We start from the raw sequence: 26,887 nt of genomic DNA, 5'->3' as shown, positions 1-26,887 counted from the left end.
CCATCAACTGGCTGCAGTCTCCAGCGAGAAGTGCAAGGCAGGTGAGATGTTACACATCCTTTATTTCTCCGAGAAGGTGGAGCCAAGGGAGCTCTCCTGCCCCACGCTTCCGGGCCTAACTAGGGAAGCAGGCACACAATCCACCAATCAGATCCAGACGGGAAAACACACTCACTGCTCCTCATGGGAGAAAGACCTCAAAACACTCATTAAAAGGAGCTCCCCTTCAAACTCAAAGGAGGGTTTTAAAAAAGGACCAAGTATAAACAAAAAAAAAAACAAACAAACAACAAAAAAATCAAATAAAAAGTATGGACTAAAAGGCAGGCGGAGGAAGCCCCCATACTCCCGACAGTCAGTCTCTGGTGACTGACTCTGGAAGAAGCCGAGGCAGGAGAGAGCGACAGAGATGGAGGTGGCCGGCCGTGTGGGTGCCTTTGAAGACTCCACAGCGCTCTCCATGTCCCAGGCCAAGTAGCTAGTCCCGGTAAGTTAAGAATTTTCTATTAAGAAGAAAACAAAACAAAAATAAAAACCACTCCAGGAAAAGGGTCAAGGGGAGAGGAAGTGCGTAGAAAGTCAAGCCGCTGACCGCCGGCGGATCACGAAGAGCCCACGCTGCAACTGGCCCAGGTAGATCCTCATCTTGGTGCTGTCACTGGTCTTCCTCACCCAGATCTGTGGGGACAGGAGAGGGTGGGGCAGTGAGACAGGGCCCGCTGGGGAGGCTCAGCCAGCACCCCACACCCCTCAAATGGCCCCGGCTCATTTCTGCCTTGGTTGCCAGGACTCCGGACTTGGTGACTGCGTTTTCAGCATCCAAAAGACAAACCCAAGGAAATCCCCCACATTTTGTCTTCCAGTGCCAAAGAGCTGAGGCTGGTCCTCCTGCCTCACCAGCTCCTCGGCCCCTCCTACCGGGTGTAGTATAGGCACTTCTCTCTCAACTGCCCTGGGGGGTGCAGTGTGAAGTACTTCTCTCTCAACTGCCCTGGGGGGTGCAGTGTGAAGTACTTCTCTCACAAAAGCCCTGTGGGGGTGCAGTGTGAAGTACTTCTCTCTCAACTGCCCTGGGGGTGCAGTGTGAAGTACTTCTCTCTCAACTGCCCTGGGGGTGCAGTATGAAGTACTTCTCTCTCAACTGCCCTGGGGGTGCAGTGTGAAGTACTTCTCTCTCAACTGCCCTGGGGGTGCAGTGTGAAGTACTTCTCTCACAAAAGCCCTGTGGGGGTGCAGTGTGAAGTACTTCTCTCACAAAAGCCCTGTGGGGGTGCAGTGTGAAGTACTTCTCTCTCAACTGCCCTGTGGGGGTGCAGTATGAAGCACTTCTCTCACAAAAGCCCTGTGGGGGTGTACTATGGGGTGCTTTTTCTCACAATACTTCTTCCCCTCACTGGCTCTCCATGAATTTGGATAATTAAATGGCCTGAAGCAAGGTTTGGACCAAAGTCTGCCCCTCACACACAGCCTCTGCAGACAGAGTTCTTCCCAAATCAGGCTGCAGGTCCAGGTTTCCTCAGCCACGCTTCATGTCTCGTGTGATTACTGAGTGACAGAAAGATGACATAGACGTGCAGCTTAAAACTGGAACAAGCTCAAAGAGCCAGGTGAAGCTGAGCCTCCTGCCAGAGCATCTTAAACAGAAAACCGACCCCACACAGTGCTGAGCCAGGTGTCACCACCCTCTGGCCTACCAGTCCAATGTGCCCACAAAGGCCAAGCAGCTCCAGGGTTCAGTGACAGTGCATCTGAAAATTGAGCTGGAACACCCCAAGGACTGAGGGCTGCCCCTCCATTACCAGGCAGAGCTCTGGTGCCCTGAGGCTTCACTCCTTTGAGAGACACCTCATTATCACCATTTGCTCACTGGACCTCACTGGCACACTCTGACAGAATGTCATGGTTTTCATTAGGTCCTAGAGAGGCCTGTGTGCTCCGCAGAGCAGCCCACCACATGATCAAAAGGCCTCTTGGCTGGGGAGCGCCATGTCTTTCTGGTCAACCCCCACTCTGGTGCTGGCTTAGAAGCAATTGTCATAATTTGTCAGCCTAGGGAAGAATGGCATTCCTCTATCTGAGGCTGTCCCCAACTTCCAGGCAAACTATCATTTTGCAAACTGGTCACGTGTGCGGGCATTTTTGATTCAGAGAGCTGAGAGAATACCAGAGGCTGGAGTTATTTCATAATCCAGTTTCATTAGATTTACCGTGCAATGGCACAAATCACTAACAGGGGAGGCACAGAAAAATCAATTTCTTTGCAGACATTTGTGGGCTGATAAAAGATCAGGCCAATGCAGCCATTAAAGTTTCAGACTTTTTAAAACTTCTAATAGCATAAGTGAGACATGGCTGACACTTTCCTAATGAAGGGCCAGAGGGAGCCCAGGGCATCCCAGTATCCTCAGGTAGCACACTGAGCAGCTTTGGATCCAGACTAACCCTGCAGGCCCAGCAGCTGGCTGTCCAGAGGCACAGCGGGGCGTGTCAGATGGATGAACAGCTGAGAATTGCAGACTGGCAACACCAGCACCCATTTACTCAGCACTTCCTGGGCGCTGGGCCTTGTGCCCAGTGCCCCACTAAGCCTCAGAGAAGAAACACGTCCACTGGTATGTAGGAGAGAAGTTCTCCATAAACACTGCAACAAGGATGAGTCCCCTCCAGAGGCCGTCAGTGCACAGCCGCACCAGGGCACCCTGCCTTCTGCCCTCTCCTGATGGCGTCAGCTCAGGGGCTCCCAGTAGCTGCACAGGGGCACATCATGGGCCCCGCAGCACCTGGAGCTGCTGGGACTGGCTCAGGCAGGCATAGGGACCGAGGGTGACTGTGTGTGTGCACAGTTCTCCTGACAGTGCTGACTCAACCCCACAGAGACAGTGCCTTCGGGGTGGGGTTTTCTGCTGTGTCTGTCAAACTTTCCACATTTCTCAGAGCAGTCTGCTCTCCTCAGGGGGAAGAAATCTGATCCCTACCTCATTGGCTCCCACTGAGCTGATCACACAGCTCAGTTTCTGGTTGTCCTTTGACTCTAGGTAGATGGCTTGGCTCTTGTGGTACCTGCCAAGAACAGGACACAAACAAACAATCAGGAGTGGGGTAGGAAAACAAAACCACACAGAGACAGAAACGGTTACTCCAGGAATCTTAGGAACATGTAAGCAAGGAAGAGCGTGGCTTCAGAAGGCAGACACACTTCCACCTTGAGACTAGAAGTCTCCAATCCTGTGGATCCAAAACTTAACCTAGCCCCCTGTGAAGGGAAACAAAAGGCTCAGAGGAAGGTTGGAGAGCCTGGAATCTGCCTTCTCTCAGGGTTACTGGAGGCTGAACCCAGGACCTACTGTAACCTAGGCAAGTGCACCACCACGGAGCTGAATCCCAAGGCAAGTGCTCTACAATGGAGCCATAACCCCAGCCCACCTTGTGTTTTTATTTTGAAATAGAGTCTCACTAAGTGCCTAAAGTTGGTCTTGAAAATGCAACCCTCCTGACTCAGCCTCCCAAAGTAGCTGGATTATAGGCCTAAGCGTGCCCAGTTATAATTTACTTCATTATTGGAACCACATGACCACATCACAAACTCTGTTGCACTTTTTGGCCTCCCCCAGCACTGCAGGAGGCTGGCCACTCCAACAAACACAGGGTCTGGTGGCCGGTGTCCTGCTTGTCCAATTATGACATCAACAAGGAGGACATTGAAACCCTACGGCGGCAAACACGAAGCAGTAGGGCACAGTTGAAGGTCCCGACACAAGCAGCAGCAGCTAAGGGCTTCTGCCATGGCCGATGCTGGCCGGGACTGCTGGGAAGGCTGTCAACTGGGGCATCACATCAGGAATCCTCATTCTTCCCACCACAGACTCTCTGCCCTGCAGGGCAGCGTGATGGCCAAGTTACTCCAGCTCAGCACAGGACCAAGGACAAGGAGGGAGCCAGGCCAAAGGCCCAGTGGGACAAAGGGATGAAAGCACAACTGCCTGGCCAGGCCCCAGGTCGGCAGGAGTGTGACCTCTGGCTCATGCTGGCTACACAAATCTGGCAGAGACCCTCAGGCACCATGCTGCAAAGCACGACCCCAGGCAGGGCACTGCATCTTGCTGGTGTATCTTTGGGGAAAGAAGCAGCCCATTTCCTGGGGCCGATGAAAGAATTACTGCCCAGATACAAGCTGTACGCAGGAGCTGGCTCCAGCCCAGGCTCCATGCACTCTCTGCAGGCTCCTGAGTCAATGACCGCCCTGAGAAGAACTCTGCAAGGGTGTGCACCGTAAACAACTGCAGCAGGAGACTGGCTGAGATCCAAGCCTTTATGCTGGCCAGAGAAGCCTCATTATACTGCACAGGGCTATCCCAAGGTCCACAGCACACATCGACAGCCCAAGAGGGCCAACCATTCATGGCAACACATACTTCCCTTGGAGTCTCTGCAGCAGGGAGTCAGCATGCCTGGTCAATGACGGCCTTCACAAGAGAGAGGCTGGGACTCAAGGAGGTTCTAAGGGGAATGAGTCATTATGGTGCTAGAAACATGAAACAGAACACAGCTGGCGAGTCGTTCTAATTCTCCTTTCCAATACTTCAATAACAAAGGTTACAAGGGGATGCACACATATCGCTAGCCTGGAAGAGCACTCACTATGGAGCTGAGTGGAAACACAATGTCCACTATGGTATAGTGTGTGTAATAAAACATGTTCATTACATGTGTATTATATACACAAAGAAAAATTGGGGCAAACTTCCATTAAATACAACCTATAAAATATATATGTTATTATTTTTATTGCATAGCTTTTACTTCACTACAATAAACAGGTATGTGCGTGTGCATGTGAGTGCGCATACAAGTATGTGTATGTGCACATGTGCCTGTGGAGGCCAGAGGTCAACACTGGATGTCCTTGATCATTTTCTACCTTGTTTCTTTGAGACAGGGTGAGAACTAAACCTGGAACTCTCCGATTGTGCTAGACGGGCCGTCACATGAACTCCAGGAATCTTTGTCGCCCTGCCCCAGTACCACAACGACAGGGGCACGTGCCATCAAACCCACCTTTTTTTATATGGGTGCTGGGGGTCCAAACGTTCACACTTCCCCGACTGAGTCTCCCCTGCTCTATAAGCACATGTCCTTTTTTTTTTTTTTGGTTTTTCAAGACAGGGTTTCTCTGTGTAGCTTTGCGCCTTTCCCGGGCTGGCCTTGAACTCACAGAGATCCGCCTGGCTCTGCCTCCCGAGTGCTGGGATTAAAGGCGCGCACCACCACCACCTGGCTGAGCACATGTCTTTATGAAGGAAGGAAGGTACTGCAGAAAATAAGGACGGAGACAACAGAACCAGGAGGTCTGTGGAAATGGCTGGCTCTGGAAGACATCCCAATAGTTCTCATGAGATGGACTTTGCTCAAGTCCCCTTTACCTCAGGATAAAGGCAGCCACCTGGCCAACAGCACCTCTGGTCTCCTACCACACAGTGAGGGCCACAGTGTCCTCCACAGCCTTTGGCTGCTCCACAGCCCAGCTGCCAAGTTTCCAAAACAATTGGCCTTCAGACTCCAGGGGGTTTCTCACACACCCCACCGTGGTCTTGGGGAACTGTTACCCTGGATATCAAGTTGATTAAATTCTTTGAATTCTATGAAATTCTTCAAAAAGTTAAGTCCTCAGAAATTACAGTGTTCAGATAAAGTTTTCCTTTTTGAGATAAAAGCAACAAATACAGGACAACTTAAATACAAATTGGCCTTCCGATCCTAAGAATTCAAACCATATACAAGAAATGTAGTAGAAATGCACCTTCCCCTCCTTAACCCACTGCACAAGCTGCAGCCCAGCTGCTGACCAGAACACTCTGAGACCGAGTCCTGCATGGCAGACTGACTACCACTAATGAATTCTGACCTGGACCCCAGCTACGACCTTAACACTCTGGGCTCAACGCTGGCCCAGCAAACCTGGATGCTTACTTTCTGGTCGGTCCATAGGAGAGATGTGGAGTGGGGAGAAGCAACTGTGTACTACTGGGAATCCTAGTGGTAACATAATAAAATGAACTTCATTTCCCGAAACCCGACCCACATCACAGCTCCAGAGGCTCCAGGGGCCAGAAACAGGCCCTTTAGGCCCTGGGGTCAGCTGACAGCTAGAGGGTTCAATCTCCTCAGCAAGGAGTGACTTCATCTCTGGTCACATTAGCGGCTCCAGATTTAAAGTATGGGGGGAGTGTGTATGTGTGCATGTGCGTGCGTGCGTGCGTGTGTGCGTGCGTGTGTGTGTGTAGAAGTGTGTGTGTGCGTGTGTGTGTGTGTGTGTGTGTGTGCATGTGCGTGCGTGCGTGTGTGTGTGTGTGTGTGTGTGTGTAGAAGGGAGTAGAGGGAAGGGGGAGAGAGAAAAAGTGTGCACACCCTGTAGTGTCTTCAGCTAGCTATTTAAAAACCTCGGCTGCCTTCAGAGTGTCTTCTGTGAGGGGTCATTAGTCTAAATCAAAACCTAAGGCAAGCTGGTAGCACGGGCTAAAGGACATGAAAGCAGGGGACTGAGGCAAAGTCAGGGACGCAGCTGGACCGTGCCAAGATGGCACCCTCCCCAGCACTGTACTGCTGATGTCACTGAAGCCCCCAGGAAACATGCTTTGCAGAAAGTAGCCCAGCTCTGGGAGGGACGCGAGGACTCAGAAGCCCTCTCAGTCAGGGCCATGTCTGCAGAAGAAGGAAGAACAGCAAACGGAGCTTTCAGAGACAAAGGAACAAAAGCAGAACACCCGGATGGAGGCGACAGGCTGGTTCTGGGGGGTGAGACCTCAAGGTGGGACTCCCCAAGACCCTTGCAATAAGGACAGGCACTGGGCAGGGTAGAGCCAGTTGCCGGAGCCTCGACAGGAGCTCTGACTGTGGAAAGCAAGGAGGAACGGCACCAAACCCAGGTGTCTAACAGCACAATAAACGACTTCGAAATCCGCAAAAAGGGGCACATCCCAGACTGCCTCAGGGGCTTGTTCTGTGACATACGGAAGATGGCTAGAAGCTGACAGTTCAAACTAGACTCCTGAGCTAAGAGTACTGGGCACCAGCCGCTGTGGGTCCCTCTTTTAAAAAGAAAACGATTTCATTACATTTTCCCTCTCAAGACACACCTCATAGTCTCAGAATCCAATCCAGAAAGGAGAGAGGAGGCCACAGTCACAAAATGAACACACTCTGAAATATCACACTGGCTGCAAGACTCACAGATCCATAGAACCACTAGTCATAAATCTCCTCATTCCCAAAGGCCGTCCTCACCTGCGGGCCTGATCTTTAAAGGTTATTTGGTTTTCATTATTACAAACATTTTTTACCTCGCTTTGCCCCTGGTGCTGCCACCTAGTGGCGGCACATTGTTCTAGCCCGTGTGGAAGAAGAACTGAGAAGAACCCCCTGTAAAGGTCAAGAGTCACTGCAGCAGGCTGACAGGCACTGGAACAGGTGGGACAACCTACGCAGGCCTGACTGGATCTCCTCTGCATGGAAGGTTCCATGGCCCAGATTCGGCCGAAGGCATACACCAAATACTGGGGACAGGGGTCCACGTTAGCACAAGCCTTGGTAAATAAGCCCCGCATGTCAAAGTGACATTGGTGGTGGGTATCTGACCGTTAAACAACATGGCATATCTATATAACATCTGTATTACAGTCGATATAGTTCTTCAATTTTGTTTGAGAGAGAATAGACCAAGGGTCATAAGGGGAGGTCAGAGGACACTGTAGGAGTTGGTTCTCACCTTCCAGTGTGGGTTTCAGGGACGAAACCTAGGTCACTAGGCTTGCACAGGCACTCTGACCTGCCCCAGGATTAGTTTTTATGCTTACATAAAACTACAGTTTTATGCAGAGAACTGAGCATGATGATTTTGGCATCCGGGGTCCTGGGACCACCACGGACAAGGTCAACGACCTCAAGTGTGACTAACGTGAAGTCACAAGACCACACCACCACTCTTTTGTCAACTTTTGGCCAAATAAAGACATTGAAACAAAAGTTATCCCAGGCCATTACAAACGGTAGTGACAGAAGCCCTCTAGTGACCACACCTCCACCAGACAGCCAATAAGAAGTCAGGGTGTGCCGCGTCTACCCATGGCGCCTGCCTGCACAGAAACGAACGCTGAATAGCAGCACAGCACAGAACTCAGAGACCGCTGAGAAGATGGCAGAATTCACGGCAACCGAATCCCTAGGACGTCTAAGCAGTGTTTGTTGTATGAATAAATGTGTGAGCTTCTCCAGTTCCTTTCTGTCCTTCCAATGGCTGTCCTCCACTAGCCCTGTTCTAGGATGTAAGTTCCCAATGGCACTACCTGGAACACCTTGAAAGCTGGAATAATGTCTGAGAGAAGAGTAGAGCCAGCAAATAAAAAACAACTAACGTGTGAGAAGGCTGTAGTTTTGGGAAGGGAGCCCACTCAGCTTAGGCAGCAGGACCTTCCTCTAACCTGGTTAGATCACAAAATCTTTTCTCCTACCACTCGGAGCACAGAAGAGGGCAGAGCAGACACACACCCCGTCATGGCTACAGAGACAGCTTGTAAACTCTAGCATGGAGACAACAACATGGTGCAGGAAGGGGGTTGGCATCCACAGGGCACACCTGGGGAAACATTGCTCTCAGTGACCTCATGGAGGCATCCACCAGCTGGCCACCCAGTCCTCAAGTGGAATATCACTGAAGACTCTAAGTCTGGCCAGAGCCCCAGCATGTGGGTGGGAGCCTCAGCCCCAGCAAAAGAAATTAAACAAGTACATAAAACATGAGAAAATCCTGAGCTAAAGCAGCTCAGATGACCCCATCCCTCCAAGCGGCTCTTCTGAGACCGCTATGAATGTCCACACTCCACACCCTCGAAACGTACCATCTTTTATCGTAGTATAGTTTGCCGTCTTCTATCCGAGCCTCAAACCTCTGGGCTGGAGACTCTGCAGGTGTGGCAGGCAAGTGCTCAGGAGAGGACGGGGAAGCTGGAGGAAACAGAGACACCAGGATGACGAGCAGACAGTGAACCTGGGCCTGAGCGCGGGGCCCAACAACGACACACAGTAGAAGACACCACCAGAGGGCTGCAACAATCCCCACCAGCAAGGCCTTCAGTTCTATTTAGAGGCGGTCACTGCGCTGCCTGGTTGGAACAGCAGCTATTCCTAGAGGGCCATTGCTATTCCCAGGGGACCACTGCTACTCCCAGGGGGCCACTGCTACTCCCAGGGGGCCACTGCTACTCCCAGGAGGTCAATGGTGTTGATTACATGAGCATCCTCAACCTGGTGGCCCCTCGTTGCCAGACGGTCACCACACTGATCCTAGACTTAGTGTGGATACCAACAGCACAGCTCAATCAAAAATTCTTTAATGTCTCAAGGGCCTAGGCCCCATCTACTAATGAGGGCTAGGGGCAGCCTGAGGGCCTCACCAGGACCAGACCATCACTGGACTGGTAATGCCAGGGGCTGAGCTCCGGAAAGCCAAGACACTGAATATTCCTATGGCTTCAAGTTCAGAACTGAGCGTGGATCTGAACTTAATGCCTGACACCTACATAGAGGGGAACCTTCAACAGCCAATCAAATGTCTCCTTCACAGTGAATCCTAAGGAAAAGACGAAATAACAGAGTGGGCTTTAAAAACAACACGGGAGAGGCATGTTTATGGTTCCCGTCACTTTGCATGCCTTCTCACAGGCACATAATGAGCAAGTGACCCTTGAAAATCCCAGGCGCTTTCCCACTGACAGGACACAAGACTGGCAATGTCATCAAGCACTCACCTGGCCTCTTGGGTGACTTAAGCTGTAGGAAGAATAACAACAAAAAAGTCTCAGAGAAAATCATTTTAGAAGCAACTTCAAGTGTCAGAGATGTCATGGTGACTTAACAGGGGACAGGGGACAAAGTGACAGGAAGTTACGTCAAGTGTGAGCTTCCAAATACATCAAAAGTATCCAACTGTACCTTGTTTAACGTCCTCAGATCCTCCATGATCTGCTCGTCCGTTAACAAGTAGTTGAGCTGAGGTGTGGAGAGTTAAAGGAACATGCTGGAAACGCACGGCTCCCAAGGAGACAGAGGCACACAACGCTCCTGGCGCTTTGGAACTGGCGAGGCCCAGGCAAAGTTAATGCTGTTTTCAAAGTAGGAGCTTGTCCTTTAAAAAGTTGACTCAGGCTACACGTTGTGATCACTAGGCACAGAGAAGAACTCAACATTCCCCCACCATACAAACTGCTCTGAAGGGAAGCTGTTCTTCAGATGTCGGCAGCAGTGAAACAAGGGAGTAGGGGACAATTTCACCTCAGTTTAGAAAACACTGCTGCCCCAAATCTGAAGGCTTCCAGACATCCAAGGAAAGTCTAGTCTCACAGTGACTTCAATCATGCTGTGAAGGTGAAGAGCCTACAGTACGCCCTCTGCTGGTGGCACATAAGTACAGACCCACTCTGGAAAACTAGCTGCTCCGTGCTGGCCCATGGCCATGTCTAAGCTATGCAGCTTCTTTCTATAAACATCTTGCCTACTTTTGGCACAGTCCATAGCCCCCAAGTGTAGAGGAAGATAATTGGTAAACCCCGGCAGTCTGCAGCCCACTAGAGTAGAGGCAGAAAACTGGGTAGACCAAAACAATCTGCAGTCCACTAGTCCAGAGGTGGGTAACTGGCAGTCTGTCCTTAATTTACACATCTCACTGTAAGTTCCCCCTACCTGGAAAGGAATGTTAAAACAAGGCTTTTTCCAACAGAGTATCTTTCCACACAACCATTTTCTCCCACACAAAGCAATAGATGAGAAGACCCCAGTGGAAAATGGCACCCCGAGCTGTGGGAAATACTCCCCATATGCTTTCCATCTAGCATCACTGCTATTTTGTTGGATGACGGCCCTGTATATGCTATCGAGTGGATAAACAAAGGATTTGATATGATTCAAGCTTGGCGCAAACGGATATCGGGAGCCGGTTTTCTCCTCTTGTCTGGAATGGGGACAGGATCATTTGGTCGCCTCCGCAATTTTCTGGTCATGATGGGCTTCACTTCCATAGAATCTGTGGCAAGAATGGAAATGGGTGACTCTATCCAATGGGTGCCCCTGAAGCCAGCTGGAGTCCCTGTAGTATAGGAGTGTCTGTCCCAGGGCCACCCCACCACAGCTGTATGACTGAGCATGCTTTGTCTGTCTACACACAGCCCCAGCCAGATGCCCAGCTGCAGGGTCTGTGCTTACCCAAGTCAGGCTAGCTGAGTCAGGTATACTCAGCCCAAGACCCCAGCATTATAGCTAATGCAGCCTTCCTCCGGCACCCTCAAACCCTAGGGGACTCCTCCTCCGTTCCCTCCAGCTGAGAACCCACAGTCGTAGGCTATGGGACTGGAAGGGAGCTCGGGATAAGCAGGTGCCTCATCTCTGCTGCTCCCTAGCGGTTGGGTGCTGAAGCTCATGGGGCCACTGACCGCAGCCAAGGTTTTTACATGAGGTCTTCACTTAAACTCCCACTTCCCTTCTTCTTTCCTTGGCAGCTCCCCGAGGTGAAGACAGGGAACAGGACCGCCTCTCATACTGGACCTTCTCTGGGTGAGGATGCAGTGACTCGACTCCACACAGGGAAATCTCTCCTCCCCCAGTAGCAGCCACACACCCAAGAGGGATGGGTGGCTAGCCAGGCCACCAGAGTCTAAACCTGCCCACAGTTCTATTTCTCACAGCAGCAAGAGCTGCGACTCAAGGGCTTCAACATCAGCTTCCTGTGAGTTTGACCAGTGAGCCCAAGAGAGCTTAACATGGATGGCCACCACAGAAAATCCAACTCCCGGGCCTGGAGAGATGGCTCAGCAGTTAAGAACACTGGCTGCTCTTCCACAGGACCAGGGTTTAATTCCCAGCACCCACATGGCAGCTCACAACTGTCTGTAACTCCAGTTCCAGGGCATCTGATGCCCTCACACAAATATGCATGCAGGTAAAACACCAATGCAAATAATAAAAATAAACAAATCATTAAAAATGTTAAAAAAAAAAAAAATCAAACTCCCAGAACTGAAGCCCAGACTATGAACACCAGAGAAGACACCTGAGCAGGTCAACATGCCTCAGTCACGTGTGGAGCTCCAAAGACCTAATCCAACTGCCTTCTATTAGAAGGCTCCCTGGCTTCTGTGGGGAGAGGCACCACCTAGCATCCCACTGGACAGGCCTCAGGCCTCTCGCCTCTCTAAACCATCTCCTACCTGCCTTTAATAGTCTAGTTCCTTCGAATCCACTCGTCAGGAAACCTGCTGGACACGGGAATCCCAAGCAGAGACCACAGAAGACTTGGCGGGTGCTAGGTAGGGTCTAGAGCACCTCCCTAGAGGGACTCCTGCCCTTAGCACTGCTAGGCACAGGCCACTGCCTTCGTTCTGAGCTCCCTGGGCTGCTCTCACTTCCTGCCCCACCCTCAGCTGCAGCTCAAGCTCCCCTTCGACATACTTTAGCCATAAAGCAGTCTTCCTCCTAAGTGGAGTCAAGGGAGTGAGCTAACCCCAAAGAAGCAGGGGCAGAAAGAGTGGCTGAGCATAGGCTGGGAGACAGGGAGCGGGGGAGGGAAGGAGGGAGCCGAGAAGGAGGGGAAGGTCACTAGGAAGTTCCAGCTTGAGAAGGGGAATGAGTTCTGGGGTCCTACTGCATAGTATTGACTAGAATTAACTACAGAATATTGAGTGTTTCAAAACAGTCAGCAGAACCTAAGGGTTTTTTTTAATGTTTTCACCATAGGAAAATGGTAAATAAGGCCAGTGAGAGGCTCAGTTGGTGAAGGATGTAACCCAGTGTTAGAGCACTGGTTCTTCAGATGAAAAAAAAAAAAAAAAAAAAAATCACAATTTGTCTAGCTATTGGGAAGAAAAATAGCCACAAATATTTGAAGCATACACTACACTTGAGACTTGCAGCAGACAGGGAACGCGACATGAGGCCTCACTGGAGGCCCAGCCATCTCCACCTCCGGAGGCTGCCAGGCTCTCCCATGGTGTCAGAAGCCACTGCTACAGAAGGGACCACAGTGGAGGTGAGAGCAAGGGACTGAGAATCAACATCAGGTGTCTGGAAGCCAAACCATGGTGGGAGCAAAGAGACCAATATTGTCCAGGATAAGGGGCTGACATTTAGATGGTGCCCACCCACCAGGTCACCTCGTCTCTACACATATCTTCCTACACAGCCCTTGCCCCAACTTCCGAAGCCCCCTTTCACTGGAATATTAGGTGCTGTCTCGTACAGCCACAGTCAAACGAGCCTGTCACATCTTTACCTCGCCTTAAACCCCTAAGGTGTGGCAGCTCAGTCATCTGGGAGCTATCCAAATACAAACTCCGCCAGAACAGACCAGCCAGCAGCTTGACTCCCCTGACTTGGTGGTATGGAAGGAGTCAGCCTAATGCAATTAGAACAGGATTGAAGTTAGAGAGACTGTGGCTTAAGGACTAGCTAGCTTCCTTAGGGACTTGGGGCAAGTGGCTGTACTTCTGAGTCCGTTCCACCATTTATAAACCTGGAGATGACACCTAAATCAAGAGACACTGTGCAACTAAGCAAGGCTGCCACATGTCTGCTGTATGCCAGCCAACCCTCCAGACATTCCATCCTCCCTCACCAGGTAAGACAACTCCCCACAGGAAGAGGCCTGTGACTGAATGGGGCTACTCCCAGCGTGTAGACCTACAGAGTGTGGGCAATCCAGGCCTCACAGGCAGCAACGGATTTCTACCTTGACATTATGATTACTCACAGCACCAGCTACAAAGCCAGGATGCCTACATCAAATCCACAGCTTTTATTGAGATCATGTGTGGTTTCCAGCAAGGGCTTAAGGCCTAGAAGACACCAGAGTGAGCAAGTGTCTGGGAAAAACATCAAAAAGCCAAGCAGCAACTGAACAGCTGACTAATGAAAAGAAAGGCAAATTAAAAATGATCTGGGGGCTGGAGAAATGGCTCAGCCGTTAAGAGCACTGGCTGCTCTTGCAGAGATCCCTGGTTCAATTCCCAGCACCCACATGGCAGTTCACACCTGTCCGTAACTCCAGTTCCAGGGGACCTGACACCCTCATACAGACATACCTGCAGGCAAAACCCCAATGTACATCAAATAAATAAATCTTAAAAAAAAAAAAAAATTATCAAGCCTGGGCCGGAGAGGTGGCTCAGTGAGTGGTAAGGAGTGCCTGTTCCTGTAGGCAACTTGGGTTCAGTTTCCAGCCTCATGTTGGTCAACTCACAACTGGCCGCAATTCCAAGTCCAAAGCATCTGGTGCCCTCTTCCAGGCTCTGCAGGCAACTGCAGACATGTGGTGTGACACACAAGTGCACATACACACACACAAATAAACCTTGAGAAAAAATGGTAAGGCCCCTGTTTTAAAGGGTATGCGGATCTCCTTGCTTATCCGGGTTACTTATAACCCTGGCCTCATGAAAGCATCCCATTCAGCGTCCTCTGCCTACAACCTCCCTCCTAGAGAGTGGCCCAACAGCATGTGGGCAGGCCCTGGGAGTGGGAAAGCCCCTAGCTCCAGGCCCTCAGCCCCCAGGTGACCTGAGTCTGCAGCAGGCGCAGCTTCCACAGCAGAACACTGCATGTACAATCAGCCCCTGGTGTCCCAGGTGGCTGAGGATGCAGAGTACCTCCTGCCACTCCCAGGGGTCCTGGCTCCTAGGTGACTCCTGCTCAAGGTGGCCTGAAACACCTGCTTCTTACGGACTGTCTCACCAAACTCTCATCTACTTTTTAAGAGAGAGATCCAGGTTGAAGCCAAAAAGGCAATTTTAAGACATCTCCTCTCTGGATAGAGCTGGAAGCAGTGGTTCTAGGCATCGATCCTCAGAGGCGAAGCAAGTCTGTCGACCAGAAGGAAATCAGCCTTCCATCCAACACCACGGCAGCACCATCTGTGGAAGGCCCATCATCCTTCCAGCTTCGATGCCTCCCCTCCCGCCCTCCATCAGTACCTTGGCAGTGCTCTCCACACCGAGGTGCCCACAAACGGCGCTAAACACGTCTGCTATCTGCTTTATTGCATTACAAATGATTTCCTGGGCTTTATTTGTCTTTCCTCCTCCCGTCTCAGTTCAGAAGCTGGCTATAAAAGCGCCTGAGCAGTGCCTGCTGCCTGTCAGTAACTAGGACTCCATAGCATGGGTGAGGTGAGCCTGTCCTTCCCTGCAGATGGAGGGGAGCAGCCATAAACGGACAGGATTTCCCACTAGCCTAATGGAGCCTCCCAAACAGCTGGGGGCTCTGGCAGAGAGCGATGAAGCGTCAACGCCAGTCACAACCACCACCAGGAAAACGGCATGTGGGTCACAAACAGGTGGGGAGAATGCCACCCGACAGGTGGCAGCAGGACAGAAACAGCACTGTGACAGGGTAAAGAGCGTGCGGCCCCCAGGCGCTCCTCCAGCACCCACCTCATGTTTCGGAGCCACACTCATGCCCTCCCAGAGCTCCCTGCCTCTGACAAGTCACATTCCTCTATCCCACCCCGACGTGACACTCTTCACTGTCATCGGCGGACCTGAGGGGGGGACTCGGTCTGTGTCGATGGGATGGCCAAGCTGCTTCACAGCAGAGACAGAGGGCCATGGAGGCTGTAACTGCCTACTTCCTGATTCAAAGTCAGCTCCAAGACTTCCATGAAAACCAGCAAATCCTACAGAGCTGTTAAAATCGGCTATCCCAGAGCCCCCGAAGAGCACACCATGTGGCAAACTCAATGCTGCCTTGCAACCACATCCCTGCCAAGTTCGAACATGGCTGCCTCTTGCCAACTCTTCCGTCTCCTGTGTTCACCAGTCTGCAGATGGCATCGGGAGTCACCCACAGCTTCCCCGGAAACCTGTCTGTAACCAGCTTAGTTCCCTGGTAATAACTCAATCCCAGCAGGCTAAGGAGGACCTAGTCTCAAACTCTGCTCTAGCCGCTCAGGAGACCACTAACTTCACCACCCTGAAGGAATCACGGGCTCCAGCCTCGCAGCACGACACAGGCAGAGCACGAGGCCACCTTCCTCACACTGTCAGGCCAATGCCCTTCTTCTAATTGCTATAATTGCAGCACCCTCCAGGTGGACCTGCTAAGAAACCTGGAAATGCAGAGACACAAACAGCAGCTGACACGGGGACAGGAGGCCCAGAGCAGAGCCTGCACCTGGCCTGCCTGTCATGTGCGGACACACAGAGGCACAGTCGTGAGATGAGGTGGCGGCATCTGACCCTCTACAGGGGAAGCCAAGCAGCCTGACCAAATCCCCGGCTGGTCTGGGGTGGAGGTGAAACGCTGACTTGGTCAGGAAGCCTGCTCTCCAGACCATGCCCTGCCATGGAGGTGTGAGGCAGGGGAGTGACCAGGCAGCCCCCAGGCCCAGGGCTTCCTTCCGTACCTCCCGTCAGCTCCATGGTGAGCTTCTCATTCTCTATCATCTTCTTCTTCTCTTCGAGCTCGGCGATGAGGTTCTCCTTCAGCTCCACCTTCTTGTCTTCAAATTCCTTCACGGCTGCCTTCTTCTCCTTAATGTAGTTCCTTTCCACCTGTTCGGTCTGATCAAAACAAAGATGTGGGCTGGGGTGGCACGGCCACAGGTCCAGCCTGCCACTGGCTCTGACCTCAGAAGCAGAGAAAGCCTGAGACCTCAGTTCACCCACACTGACCTGTGGGACCAGGGGTCTTGGGGACAATCCCAGGAGGTGCCCCAAACCCAGTCATGTTACAGCGCTTACTCCAAGGCACTGCGCTGCCACCCGGCCCCTCTTCTCCCCATCATGAGTCTGGGGCTTTAGCGCCAAAAAGAACTCGAGTCTCTCCAAGACAGCAAGCAGTCGCTTTTGGAAGGACACAACTTCAAGTGAAAACAGTCCATTCCAGGTGAGTTTCTGCATTCAGAATTCATTATACGATACTGAAGCAGACAGCATGCCATTATGTTTGATCCCTAAGAACAAAAGCAACTACAGGCCATTCATTAGGCGCCTGAACCTTCAAGTGCTCCAGCATCAAAAGTAAGCTATTAATAAAACAAGAAACTGCCTAAAAGCCCACTTGTGAAATTTCACCAATGTCCTGGGAGATGACCGTGTGGCTGGAGTACACACTCTTTCTGGCCGCGACTGTGTGTGCCAAACTGATCGTAGTAAAAATGTCTTCCAAGTCATGTGACTCTGACAAACCAAAAAGCACCCTGCATACCCTCTAGGCCCCGGGGCCGCCTATCATTCCAGAACCAGGCTCCTGTGACATGAGTGGAAACGCTAACTCCATCTTGCTCCGGACCCAGAGAAGTCCCAGCGTAGGATGGCTCTGTGGAGCCAGCTCAGAGACTGGGCTGGGGGAGAGAGAAGGGTAACACATCCCCAGGCGACAGCCCTGAGAGACTTCAAATGTGAGGTAAAGGTCAACGCACAGGCTGTGGTCTGGAGAGGTGGGAGGATGTTTGCCGCTCTTCCAGAGGACCTGAGTTTGGTTCTCAGCACCCGTGTTGGGTGGCTCACAACTGTCTGTAACTCCAGCTTCAGCAGATCCAAGCACCCTCTCCTGGCCTCCAGAGGCACCCACGTACATGGCATTCACTCACTGGCACACACATATATAAATTAGGTTTTAAATTCAAAACCAAGAAACGGTGAGGTGTGACATCCCAACCCTGCGTGATGACTCCTGAGTGAATGGAAGGTCTCAGCAGACACCAAGCATCCCCTCATCAAGCAGACGGTGGTGAGCTTTCCAAACCGTGTACTTGCTGACAGAGGGGGGCGGCAGTCAAGAGGCAGCACTGTGCACCGCAGCCTCAGGAGCCTGCAGACCCAAGAAACCCCTGGGTACTTACTTCCAGTTGGAGGAAGAGTTCTGAAAAGAGAGAAGGGTGCAGTTAGAGCCGCCTGCCCGCCCGCCCACCCTCTTCTAGAGAGTGTCAGACAGAGTCCCAGAGTTCTACCCAAGCAGCCTGACAAAATGCAAAGCTGTCCCCCACTGAAGCCCACGCAGGACAGCCCAGTGAGACACTACACAGTCATCTTGGAGGCAGAGGCCACGTGGAAGCTTTCAACGTGGGCAGGGCCCTCTAGAGCCTCCAGAGGACAAGGGTCTGGGCTCAGCTGGGAACTTCACTCTGAGGCCTTCCTGACAGACCTAAATTCATCAAGCCCTAGCTAGCTAAGCTCTGTAGTCCTACTGTGTGCCAGACAAGATAACTGTTTTGTGATATAAAACGATCTATAAACAGAAAAAACTGTTTGCCTATGTGATGGCTATTCTTGGTTGTCAACTTGACTACATCTAGAATTAACTAAAACCTAAGTGGCTGGGTATACCTGGGAGAGATTTTCTTTTAAATCATTGAAGTGGGAAGACCCACCTCAAATCTGGGCCACACCTTTTGGTGGCAGCCTATAGAGAGGACGTGGAAGAAGGAAGCTCGCCTGGCCCAAGCTCTTTGCTTGCTTGCCCTCTATCTCACTGACATTACAGCCTACGTCTTCCAGAGTCCACCCTATACTGGAGACCGGCTGAGACAACCAGCCTCAAACAACTGCTGGCTTCTCAGACCTTCCATCGGGAGACAGCCATTGCTAGACTAGCTGGACCACGGCCCATGAACCACCCTGATAAATCCCATTTGTACATAGAGACTCATTCTATTGGTTCTGTTCCTCTAGAGACCCGAATACAGCCCAGTATCCTCCCCTGGGAGGCTATAAGTTCTGATAAAGCCAGCATTTGAAACAAAACATGTCTGCGACTCCCATCTTTTCTGGGTCAGTATGAGACGGCTACATTTGGTCCACAAAGACCATGGATGGATGGACCAGAAACTTCTGGGTGTCACAAGTTCTCAAATCCTACATACCATTTCCCTGTGAAAAGCACACTCACATACTCTATGGAGCTTTTAGAGTTCTAGAACTCAACTAAGAGCCTAGACATTTTGTCTGATGAAAAGCACTCAGAGCAAAGAAACCACTCATCCCAGAAGCCAGGATCACTCCAGCCCAGGGAACCATGGGCGCAGGCACCCGCTGCATGGTCTTTTTTTTTTTTTTCCCAAGACAGTGTTTCTCTGTGTAGTTTTGGTGCCTGTCCTGGATCTTGCTCTGTAGCCCAGGCTGGCCTCGAACTCACAGAGATCCGCCTGGCTCTGCCTCCCGAGTGCTGGGATTAAAGGTGTGCACCGCCGCCCGGCAGCTGCATGGTTCTTTAGCACCTATCATTCATTAACTTTCTGTAGATGGGTATTCTTGGCCAATGAAATGGTGAGTTTCTTAAAGTCACGGACAACATAATGGTGACTTCACATTGCTCAAAGGACCCATGGGCACAGATGCTCCAACACCCTGAGTAAATGCTATACAGAACAGGCCAAAAGCATTCCATGCCACCAAAGTGCTTAAACACATGGAGACCATCACAAGGCCACACCCCTCCTCTCGGGTACAGAAGAAACCAAGCTAAGCACAGGCATGATGAGTTACAGCCACCAAGTGGACACCAAGCCAGGAGCGCCTACCTGCGTTCCGGATCCTCTCTCTGTACTGCTGGTCCAGCTTCTTCATCCTCTTCTGATATTCCTGTAACGTACCTGATGGGGCATTCACAACGCAGACTCAGAACATCAGCCGCTCTGCACATGTCTCTAAGTCACTCTCTAGCATCCAGAGCAGGCCTAGAGAGCCGTACCAGAGAAGAGGCACACAGCAGACAGTACCAGAGACCACGTGGAGCTCCCCCATCGGAACCCCCTCCCGGGGATAAGGGGAAGAGTGGGGCTAAGTAGAAGGGCACAGACACCCAGGTGATGCTGATCACAGGATCCTACAGTCTAAGACGACGACGGGCCCGCTCTCCCGGAGAAGGCTCATCCTCTTACAGTGACGTCTAGGTCAAGGCTATCCAGGAGACCTTTCTGTAATGGTGACTTTCCCAATGTCCATTACAGTGGCCAGTGGCCATGAGGGGCCACTTCAGCAATGAAACTCAATCAGTACAACCGAGGAACCAAATCACTAATTTCAATCAAGTCAATGAGACTTAGTCACGTGCCTGTGGCAGTCAGATGGTACAGGTACCAACCCTGAGACCTCTGCCTGTTCACCTCGCCCCAAGGCAGCTGCCATGAGCGCCCGTTGTCATGAGCGCCCGTCTGTAGGAAGCACTTGTTGGTAGAGTCCCCGGCAAAGGCCCAGGGCCCAGTAGCAACCTTCCGACAAGGAGGTGCCCACGGAGAAGCAGTCTCACTGACAGACCAGTGTGCCCTAGAGACCGCAGCTAACCTGCCCGCTCCACATACGGTCAGCACTCTGCTCTGGGCCCTTCTTTCTTCACTTTGTAGATGAAGCAAGAGATGGGACCTGCCCCAAAGTCACGTTCCTTAGAGAGCGGTGACACTGGGTTGCAAGCATGTCACAGAATTTGAGGAGCTGGCTCTCAGCCAGGCTGCCAAGCCTTTAACGGCCACTGTACTTGCAAGACATGGCCACTTATAATTTACCAAGAAAAGAGAGCAGCGTGGTGAAGTGTGGACTCAGCTTAGGAAGAAGGAAAACTCCACCCCTTTGATAACAATGTCCCTCTTCCTTAAATATGTCTTTCCGTTTGTGCGCCTGTGTGTGTGTGTATCTGGAAGTCAGAGGACATCTCCTGGAGTTCTGGCCTCCAACCATGTGAACTGTGGGTATCAATGTCATGTCATAAGGCTTGGTGGCAAGCTCCTTTACTCACTGAGCCATCTTGCTGACTCACAACATGCTTTTAAAAAAACAAAGTCTAAGCCGGGCGGTGGTGGCACACACCTTTAATCCCAGCACTCGGGAGGCAGAGCCAGGAGGATCTCTGTGAGTTCGAGGCCAGCCTGGGCTACCAAGTGAGTTCCAGGAAAGGCACAAAGCTACACAGAGAAACCCTGTCTCGAAAAACCAAAAAAAAACAAAGTCTATCTTAGACATGATGGTCTCCAATCTGTGCCCCGAGGACCCAAGGGAAACTTCAGGAATTTGTTCCTTACTGAAAACAGTGAAATATGAAAGTCAGAAACTCACTTTTCTGGTAAGAGACAGCAGAACGTGTGTCAGATGGCCAACACAAGCCAGACTCAGCCCTCACTCAGGCTCCCAGACAGACTTTGTAAACTGAAGACTTCAAGGACTCGCGGCCCCGGTGCTGTGGAGGACAGGGCCGTCTCCCACCTACCTTCCTGTAACTGCTGCAGCTGCCGCTTCAGGGACGCCAGCTTGTCCTGATACATCCTGGAAGAGAGGAAGAGTGCGGCTCGGGCTCACTCGGCACAGGCAGGACCAGGCCACCCTGGGGAGGCCATCGGCGCTCTTGGGGACAGAAGGGGAGTCTAAGGAGGGGCAGGGGGGGGGGGGGAGGCTTGCCCCGGCACTCCTGAAGCAGCACAGTGTGTACAATCCCGTGAAGGAGTGTGAAAAGGGAGAACGGTAGCACTAATGCATGCCTATAGCAAGGGTTAAGCAAGAGCTCACCGCAAAGATGGGGGGTGTGCATGCTGCTCTCTTGGATTTAAGATGCAGAAGAAATGAGGTTAAACATGGCTGCTGTATCAACCGCACCTACACAACCCTACAATTAGATTATACATGGCAAAAGGGACGGAGGAGATGGCTCAGAGGGTTAGAACACTTGCCACAGGCCTGATGGCCTGAGTTCCACCCCGGGAGCAGCACAGTAGAGGGGAGAACCAGCTCCTGCTAGTTGTCCCCTGACGGCCACAGCACGGCCTGGGACGACCCGTCAAGGCACAAGTGAACACATAGACATGTCATTTCCAAAAGGATCCTGGACGGGGGATAAGGAGACGCCCTCAGCAGACCTCCTCCACAGCCAGCACAGCGTGTGAGCAGTGGGCACCAAGTCCACGACTCCTGCGTCACTTTAAAGGCACTGCATTCCCGGGATCAGAAACGTGGAGCCAACTCGGGCTCACAAGTTAAAATGCAGGACGAGGGCACAGCATACCCAGAGCCGTTCTTCTCAGCTCTCACACAGAGGGCTTATGGGCAACCACACACGCCAGCAAGTCTGTCGGAGCTGTGAACTCCGGGCATATCACATCCGGGTCAAACCTTTTGCTTCTCCAGGGAAAACATTCCCAATTTCTCAGCAACAGCACAGGCCTAAGAGAAGACCCTTCCACAAGACCTTTTCACTCCTCAGAAAGGCTGACAGATGCAACACACATCTTTTCGGGACAGTGAGAGGCCTGTGAGCCCCACCCCAACCCCCTTTTCATGACCAGCCCTAACGTGCAGCTCATGTTCATCATGACTGAGAGCATTCAGTTTTCATCACAATGGCTGTCTAGCTTAGTAAGCATGAAGGAGGTCTGGCCAGTCAAAAGCTCATCTCTAAAACTGCTGCTGAGGAGGGCTGGAGAGACGCATTGGCTGCTCTAGGTTCGGGTCCTGCCCCTGTGTGGCAGCAGTCTGAAACTCGAGTTCCAGGAGATCCAATGCCCTCTTCTGGCCTCCAAGGGCACTGCGAATGTGGTACACAGAACATGCAGGCAAAACACCCATACACAAAAAAGAAAAATAGGGTTGGGGATTTAGCTCAGTGGTAGAGTGCTTGCCTTGCAAGCACAAGACCCTGGGTTTGATCCTCAGCTCAAAAAAACAAACAGAAAAGAAAAAAGAAAAATAAATTGATCTTTAAAAAAATAAAGCAAAACAAAACAAAAAACCACACACACCGTTTCTGAAACACGATAAGGACAAGAGAGGAGCAGATGCCCAGACAGTGTCTGAGAAGTCTGTGGAACCCAGGGCACCAAGCTCCACCACATAGAGGGAGTAGCCAATTCCTGCCCTGAGTCCTCTTGGAAATGGCATGCTTGCAGAATGATAAAGGAAGAGCGGGCCGACAAGGGATCCCTTGTCACAATGCACCTCAAACAGGCCAGACTACACCAGTCAAAAGCTGGCAAAGTAGCAAGGCCAGGCAGAGTTCTGGGGTGCAACTGAGAACACACTCATGAATTATTCATGTAACCTTGTGCCAGCATCAGCCACACCTGGCTGAGATGCTCCTTTGGGCTCAAAAGCTTGAAAATGACAGATTCCAGAGATGGCCACACATTTGAAAGGAGACTCTAGGGGGGGGAAGAAACGTGGACCACCTGCCCTATAGGAGGCTGAAGGGTTCAAAATAGATCCAATAGGATCTCAAAATAGATCCAATAGATTCTCAAAACAGATCCAAAGTAGCCTCAAACTAGATCCAATAGGTTCTCAAAACAGATCCAATGGGGGCCTCAAAATAGATCCAATAGATTCTCAAAACAGATCCAATAGGGTTCAAAATAGAGTAATCACCACTTCATGAAAGCTGGGTCTGGTGCCTCACAGTCTGTAATCCAGCACTCAGGAGTATGAAGCAGGAGGATTGTGATAAGTTCAAGCATCCTTGGGCGACAAGATGATTTCCAGGTAACCCTCGAGTGCTGGCCTATCTCTAACCAGTCTTACCCTGCCACCCATCTGGGCACAGATAAAGGCTGGGCAGTATAGTGGCATGCACTCATAGTCTCAGCTATGTGGCAGGCTGATGCAGGAGGAAAGCTGGAAGCCAAAAGTTTGAGACCGGTGTGGCAGCCTGGCAAAACTCTGATTTTCGTTTCTCGGTGGTTGGTGTGTTTTTCTTTTATAAGAAAAAAAAGAAAGGAAGGAAGGAACGAAGAAAGGCAGGCAGGCCAGGTGTGGCGGTGCACACCGTTAACCCCAGCACTCTGTGAGCTAGAGGCTAGCCTGGTCTCAAAACTATTTTCCCGACTCCACCCACCCAAAAAACAAGCAGCGCTTTAGCCTCTCTGGACAGATGTGCCTATGGAAGACAAGGGAGGGGCTTGGGTGAGGATGCCTAAGCAAACAGAGCCGTGTGGCAGGAAGGGTTCAGATGCCTGCTCCAATCCCAGCTTCCCTGAATTCCGAGCATACTCAGGATACCTAGTGTAGGGCCTACAATACGGGACAGGGGCTGGGGGCCTGCAAGACGCCCACTTCTCTGGGCACCAGTTTTCACGTCAACCACAGCTTCATCACCTCCACCCCTCCGTCTCCCTCATGGCTCTTTGGAGCCTCCACGCAGAACCTCCTAACAGAAGGCTCTTAGATGTGCCCGGAGGGGAATCATAGGAACATTCCAGCTTCGCAAGGACTAAGGTCAAAATCTCCTAGAAGTCTCTAGGATGACTGAGCCAACTCCATTCCAGAGAAAGAACACAAAGCCCGACTCACTGTTCCTTCATCTCCACGTAGTCTTCCTCATCGTGCTTCGCCAGGTCTGTCTCGCTGGCGTCCTCAGTGTCTGCGTGAGATGAGGGGAGAAGTGACGGCTGAGATCAAAAGCCATGGAACTGGCACCAGGACAGCATAATTAACGGGCATCTGGGAGAATAATAAATCCCTACCCAACATGGGCCTGCGTGAACCCACTAGCAAAAATAATTATGTTACATGTGGTTAAAGCAAAAAAGAAAATGCCAATGCCTTTTCCATCTTGGGTTTATGCTGAAAATCTGCTTTTAGATGATGTACAATCAGAGAATAGGTCACACCCGAAGGGCAGTCCTGATGGAGGCCACAGAGCAACAATGTACAGAGTTCAAGACAGGCTCTGAGCCACAGGAGTAAACAAAGTCCAGATTGAGAAGTGAATATATGTATAAATATTATATTTATTTCATTTTATGTGTATGAGTACTTTGTCTGCATGTGAGCGTGCCACTTGCCTGCCTGGTATCCACAGAGGTCAGAGGTCAGATGTGTGCTCATCCCCACACATTAGACATACACAATAAGAAGGAAACCATTGAGCTGGGCAATAGTAGCACACACCTGTAATCCCAGCACTCGGGAGGCAGAGCCAGGCGGATCTCTGTGAGTTTGAGGCCAGCCTGGGCTACAAAGCGAGTTCCAGGACAGCCTCCAAAGCTACAAAGAAACCCTGTGGGGGGGGGGGGGGAACCATCCTCACAACCAACTCAGTTCTAACAACTGAAACACTTTCAAAGTTAACAGATTAAAAAAAAAAAAAAAAAGGCAGGAGAGGGGCAAGATAATTTTTAAAAAAATTTCCAAAACCTTGCATGGCCAAAACTAGATTTGAAAATAAGGGCTGGAGGCATGGCTCAGTATAGTTAAGAAAGTTGTTCTCTGCAGATATGGGACTGGTTCCCCAACACCCACTTCAAATGATTTATAATGTCTGGTAACTCCAGTTCGGAGGGGAAGGAGGGAGATCTGGCACCCTCTTCTGGTTTCAAAGGGCACCTGTACATATATGGTGCACATAAGTTCAGACACACAGACATACACATAAACAAAATTTCATTAATTAAAAGCATTTTCAATTATATTTATTTCATTTTATGTGTCTGCGTGTGAGCGCACCACTTGCCTGCCTGGTATCCAGAGAGGTCAGGAAGTACTAATCCCCCAGAGCTAGAGTTATAGACAATCGTGAGTCGTGAGCCATCAAAACTTGGATCCGCTGAAAAATCAGTAAACGCTCTAAACGGCTGAGCCATTTCTCTAGGCCCCTTATATATATTAAAAAATAATAACAATTTAAACTGGTTTTAAGCAAATAGCTGAATCCAATAGCTCTTACATCGAAGAGGAACGGGATCAATTTTGTCTTCACTGCACCACCTCCTGGTCATTAAAAGCAATGCAGCGTTTCACATGGCAAAATCCCCGGTTAAGCCTTGCCTTTTAACGTAGTTAAACCAAATGCAAATGCAATCAGTTCCCTCAACTTTCTGCTCTGCATTCGCTGCCTTTTTTTTTTTTTTTTTTTTGGAAAGGGACTTGCACAGAGGTCCTGTCTAGAGCCGGTCAGCTACATCCCTGGGCACTAGAGAGACTTTACTTTTTTACAGCGCGACTTTATGCCGACTTCATACTACACGCCACCCATACAAAGGCCTCCCCCCTTCCCCCTCTACACACCTCTCCACCTAGCTAGCTCCTTCCTCAATCTCTCTCTCTGGTTGTCCCTCACACTATAGCTACAGGAAGGAGTAAACAAAGTCCAGATTGAGAAGTGAAGCTCTGGGAAGCAATAATGCAAAATACTCGGGACTGAAGACAAATCCCGACCTCCCCTTGCGTCTACTTTCACAGCGGCAAAGCGGGTTTCATTTAACCCTCCCACCTACCCAGGAAGTGAGGACTCCATACTACTCCGCAGCAGGTGGGTAAACAAGAGGATGGGGGTCACAAAGCTGGGGTAGGTGCCAGCCCAATGAATACTTACACCTGGCAGATTCCAGGTCCCCAAGTGGAGCTAGGGGGTTAAGCATTTTGAGGAGAGAAGCTGGGCATCACTCCGACCCAAGCGCACTCCAAGGGATGACTTTCTCCTGCCCTGCCATCCAGAGAGGATCTGAGACACTGAGCGGGGAGGGGCAATCTCAAAGGGACGACCCCTGGCTCTGAAGAGCTCTGGCGACCTCTGACCCCTGCCCCATAGCCCCCGGACCCCGATCCCGGCCGGGGCCGCACCTTCGTCGGACTCGCGACCCCGGCAGCTGCGCTCGTCGTCCTCGGCGCTCTCCAGCTCCTCGTCGTCCTCCGGGTAGTACTCCGGGGCGGGCGGCGCTGCAGCCGGGGCGGGCGCCGGAGCCAGCAACCCCGCGGCGCTCATGTCGCCGCCTCGGGGCGCGGCGGAACGTGTCCCGCGGAGCTCGCGACCGCCTGGCTGCGCCCCGGACGGCCCCCACCTCGCGGAGCCGGAGCCGCAGCCGCGGCCACCCGGTCTCCCTCGGTGCCGAGCTCCGCCCCCGGCGCCCGCGCTGGACAACGGGGGCCTCGGGCGGGCG

The 26,887-nt window shown here is 51.4% G+C and overlaps 1 protein-coding gene across 1 annotated transcript; it reads right to left on the bottom strand.

The window, feature by feature from the left end:
* Positions 1-42: 42 nt before the first annotated feature.
* Suds3 (SDS3 homolog, SIN3A corepressor complex component) lies at positions 43-26,887 on the bottom strand. The gene is made up of 13 exons (XM_036171886.1): positions 26,571-26,887; positions 24,300-24,369; positions 21,235-21,290; positions 19,556-19,627; positions 17,879-17,898; positions 16,439-16,595; positions 10,976-11,071; positions 9,985-10,046; positions 9,801-9,822; positions 8,892-8,997; positions 2,976-3,060; positions 593-678; positions 43-503 (listed from the first exon to the last, which is right to left on the bottom strand). Exons 1-13 carry the CDS (start codon positions 26,710-26,712, stop codon positions 479-481), a joined length of 999 nt encoding a protein of 332 aa, XP_036027779.1. The 5' UTR covers positions 26,713-26,887; the 3' UTR covers positions 43-478.

This window comes from Onychomys torridus, chromosome 22 (assembly GCF_903995425.1).
Source record: "Onychomys torridus chromosome 22, mOncTor1.1, whole genome shotgun sequence".
Taxonomy (NCBI): Eukaryota; Metazoa; Chordata; class Mammalia; order Rodentia; family Cricetidae; genus Onychomys; species Onychomys torridus.
Note: the sequence above shows the minus strand (reverse complement) of the source record. Positions and strands in the feature narration are given on the sequence as shown.

Coding starts and splice junctions, on each gene's coding strand:
- Suds3 (XM_036171886.1), bottom strand. CDS start 26,712: ATGAGCGCCGCGGGGTTGCTGGCTCCGGCGCCCGCCCCGGCTGCAGCG. Junction 16,596..17,878: donor AACTCTTCCTCCAACTGGAA/GTAAGTACCCAG, acceptor TGTTTTGATCAG/ACCGAACAGGTGGAAAGGAA. Junction 679..2,975: donor GCTCAGTGGGAGCCAATGAG/GTAGGGATCAGA, acceptor CTGTCCCCACAG/ATCTGGGTGAGGAAGACCAG.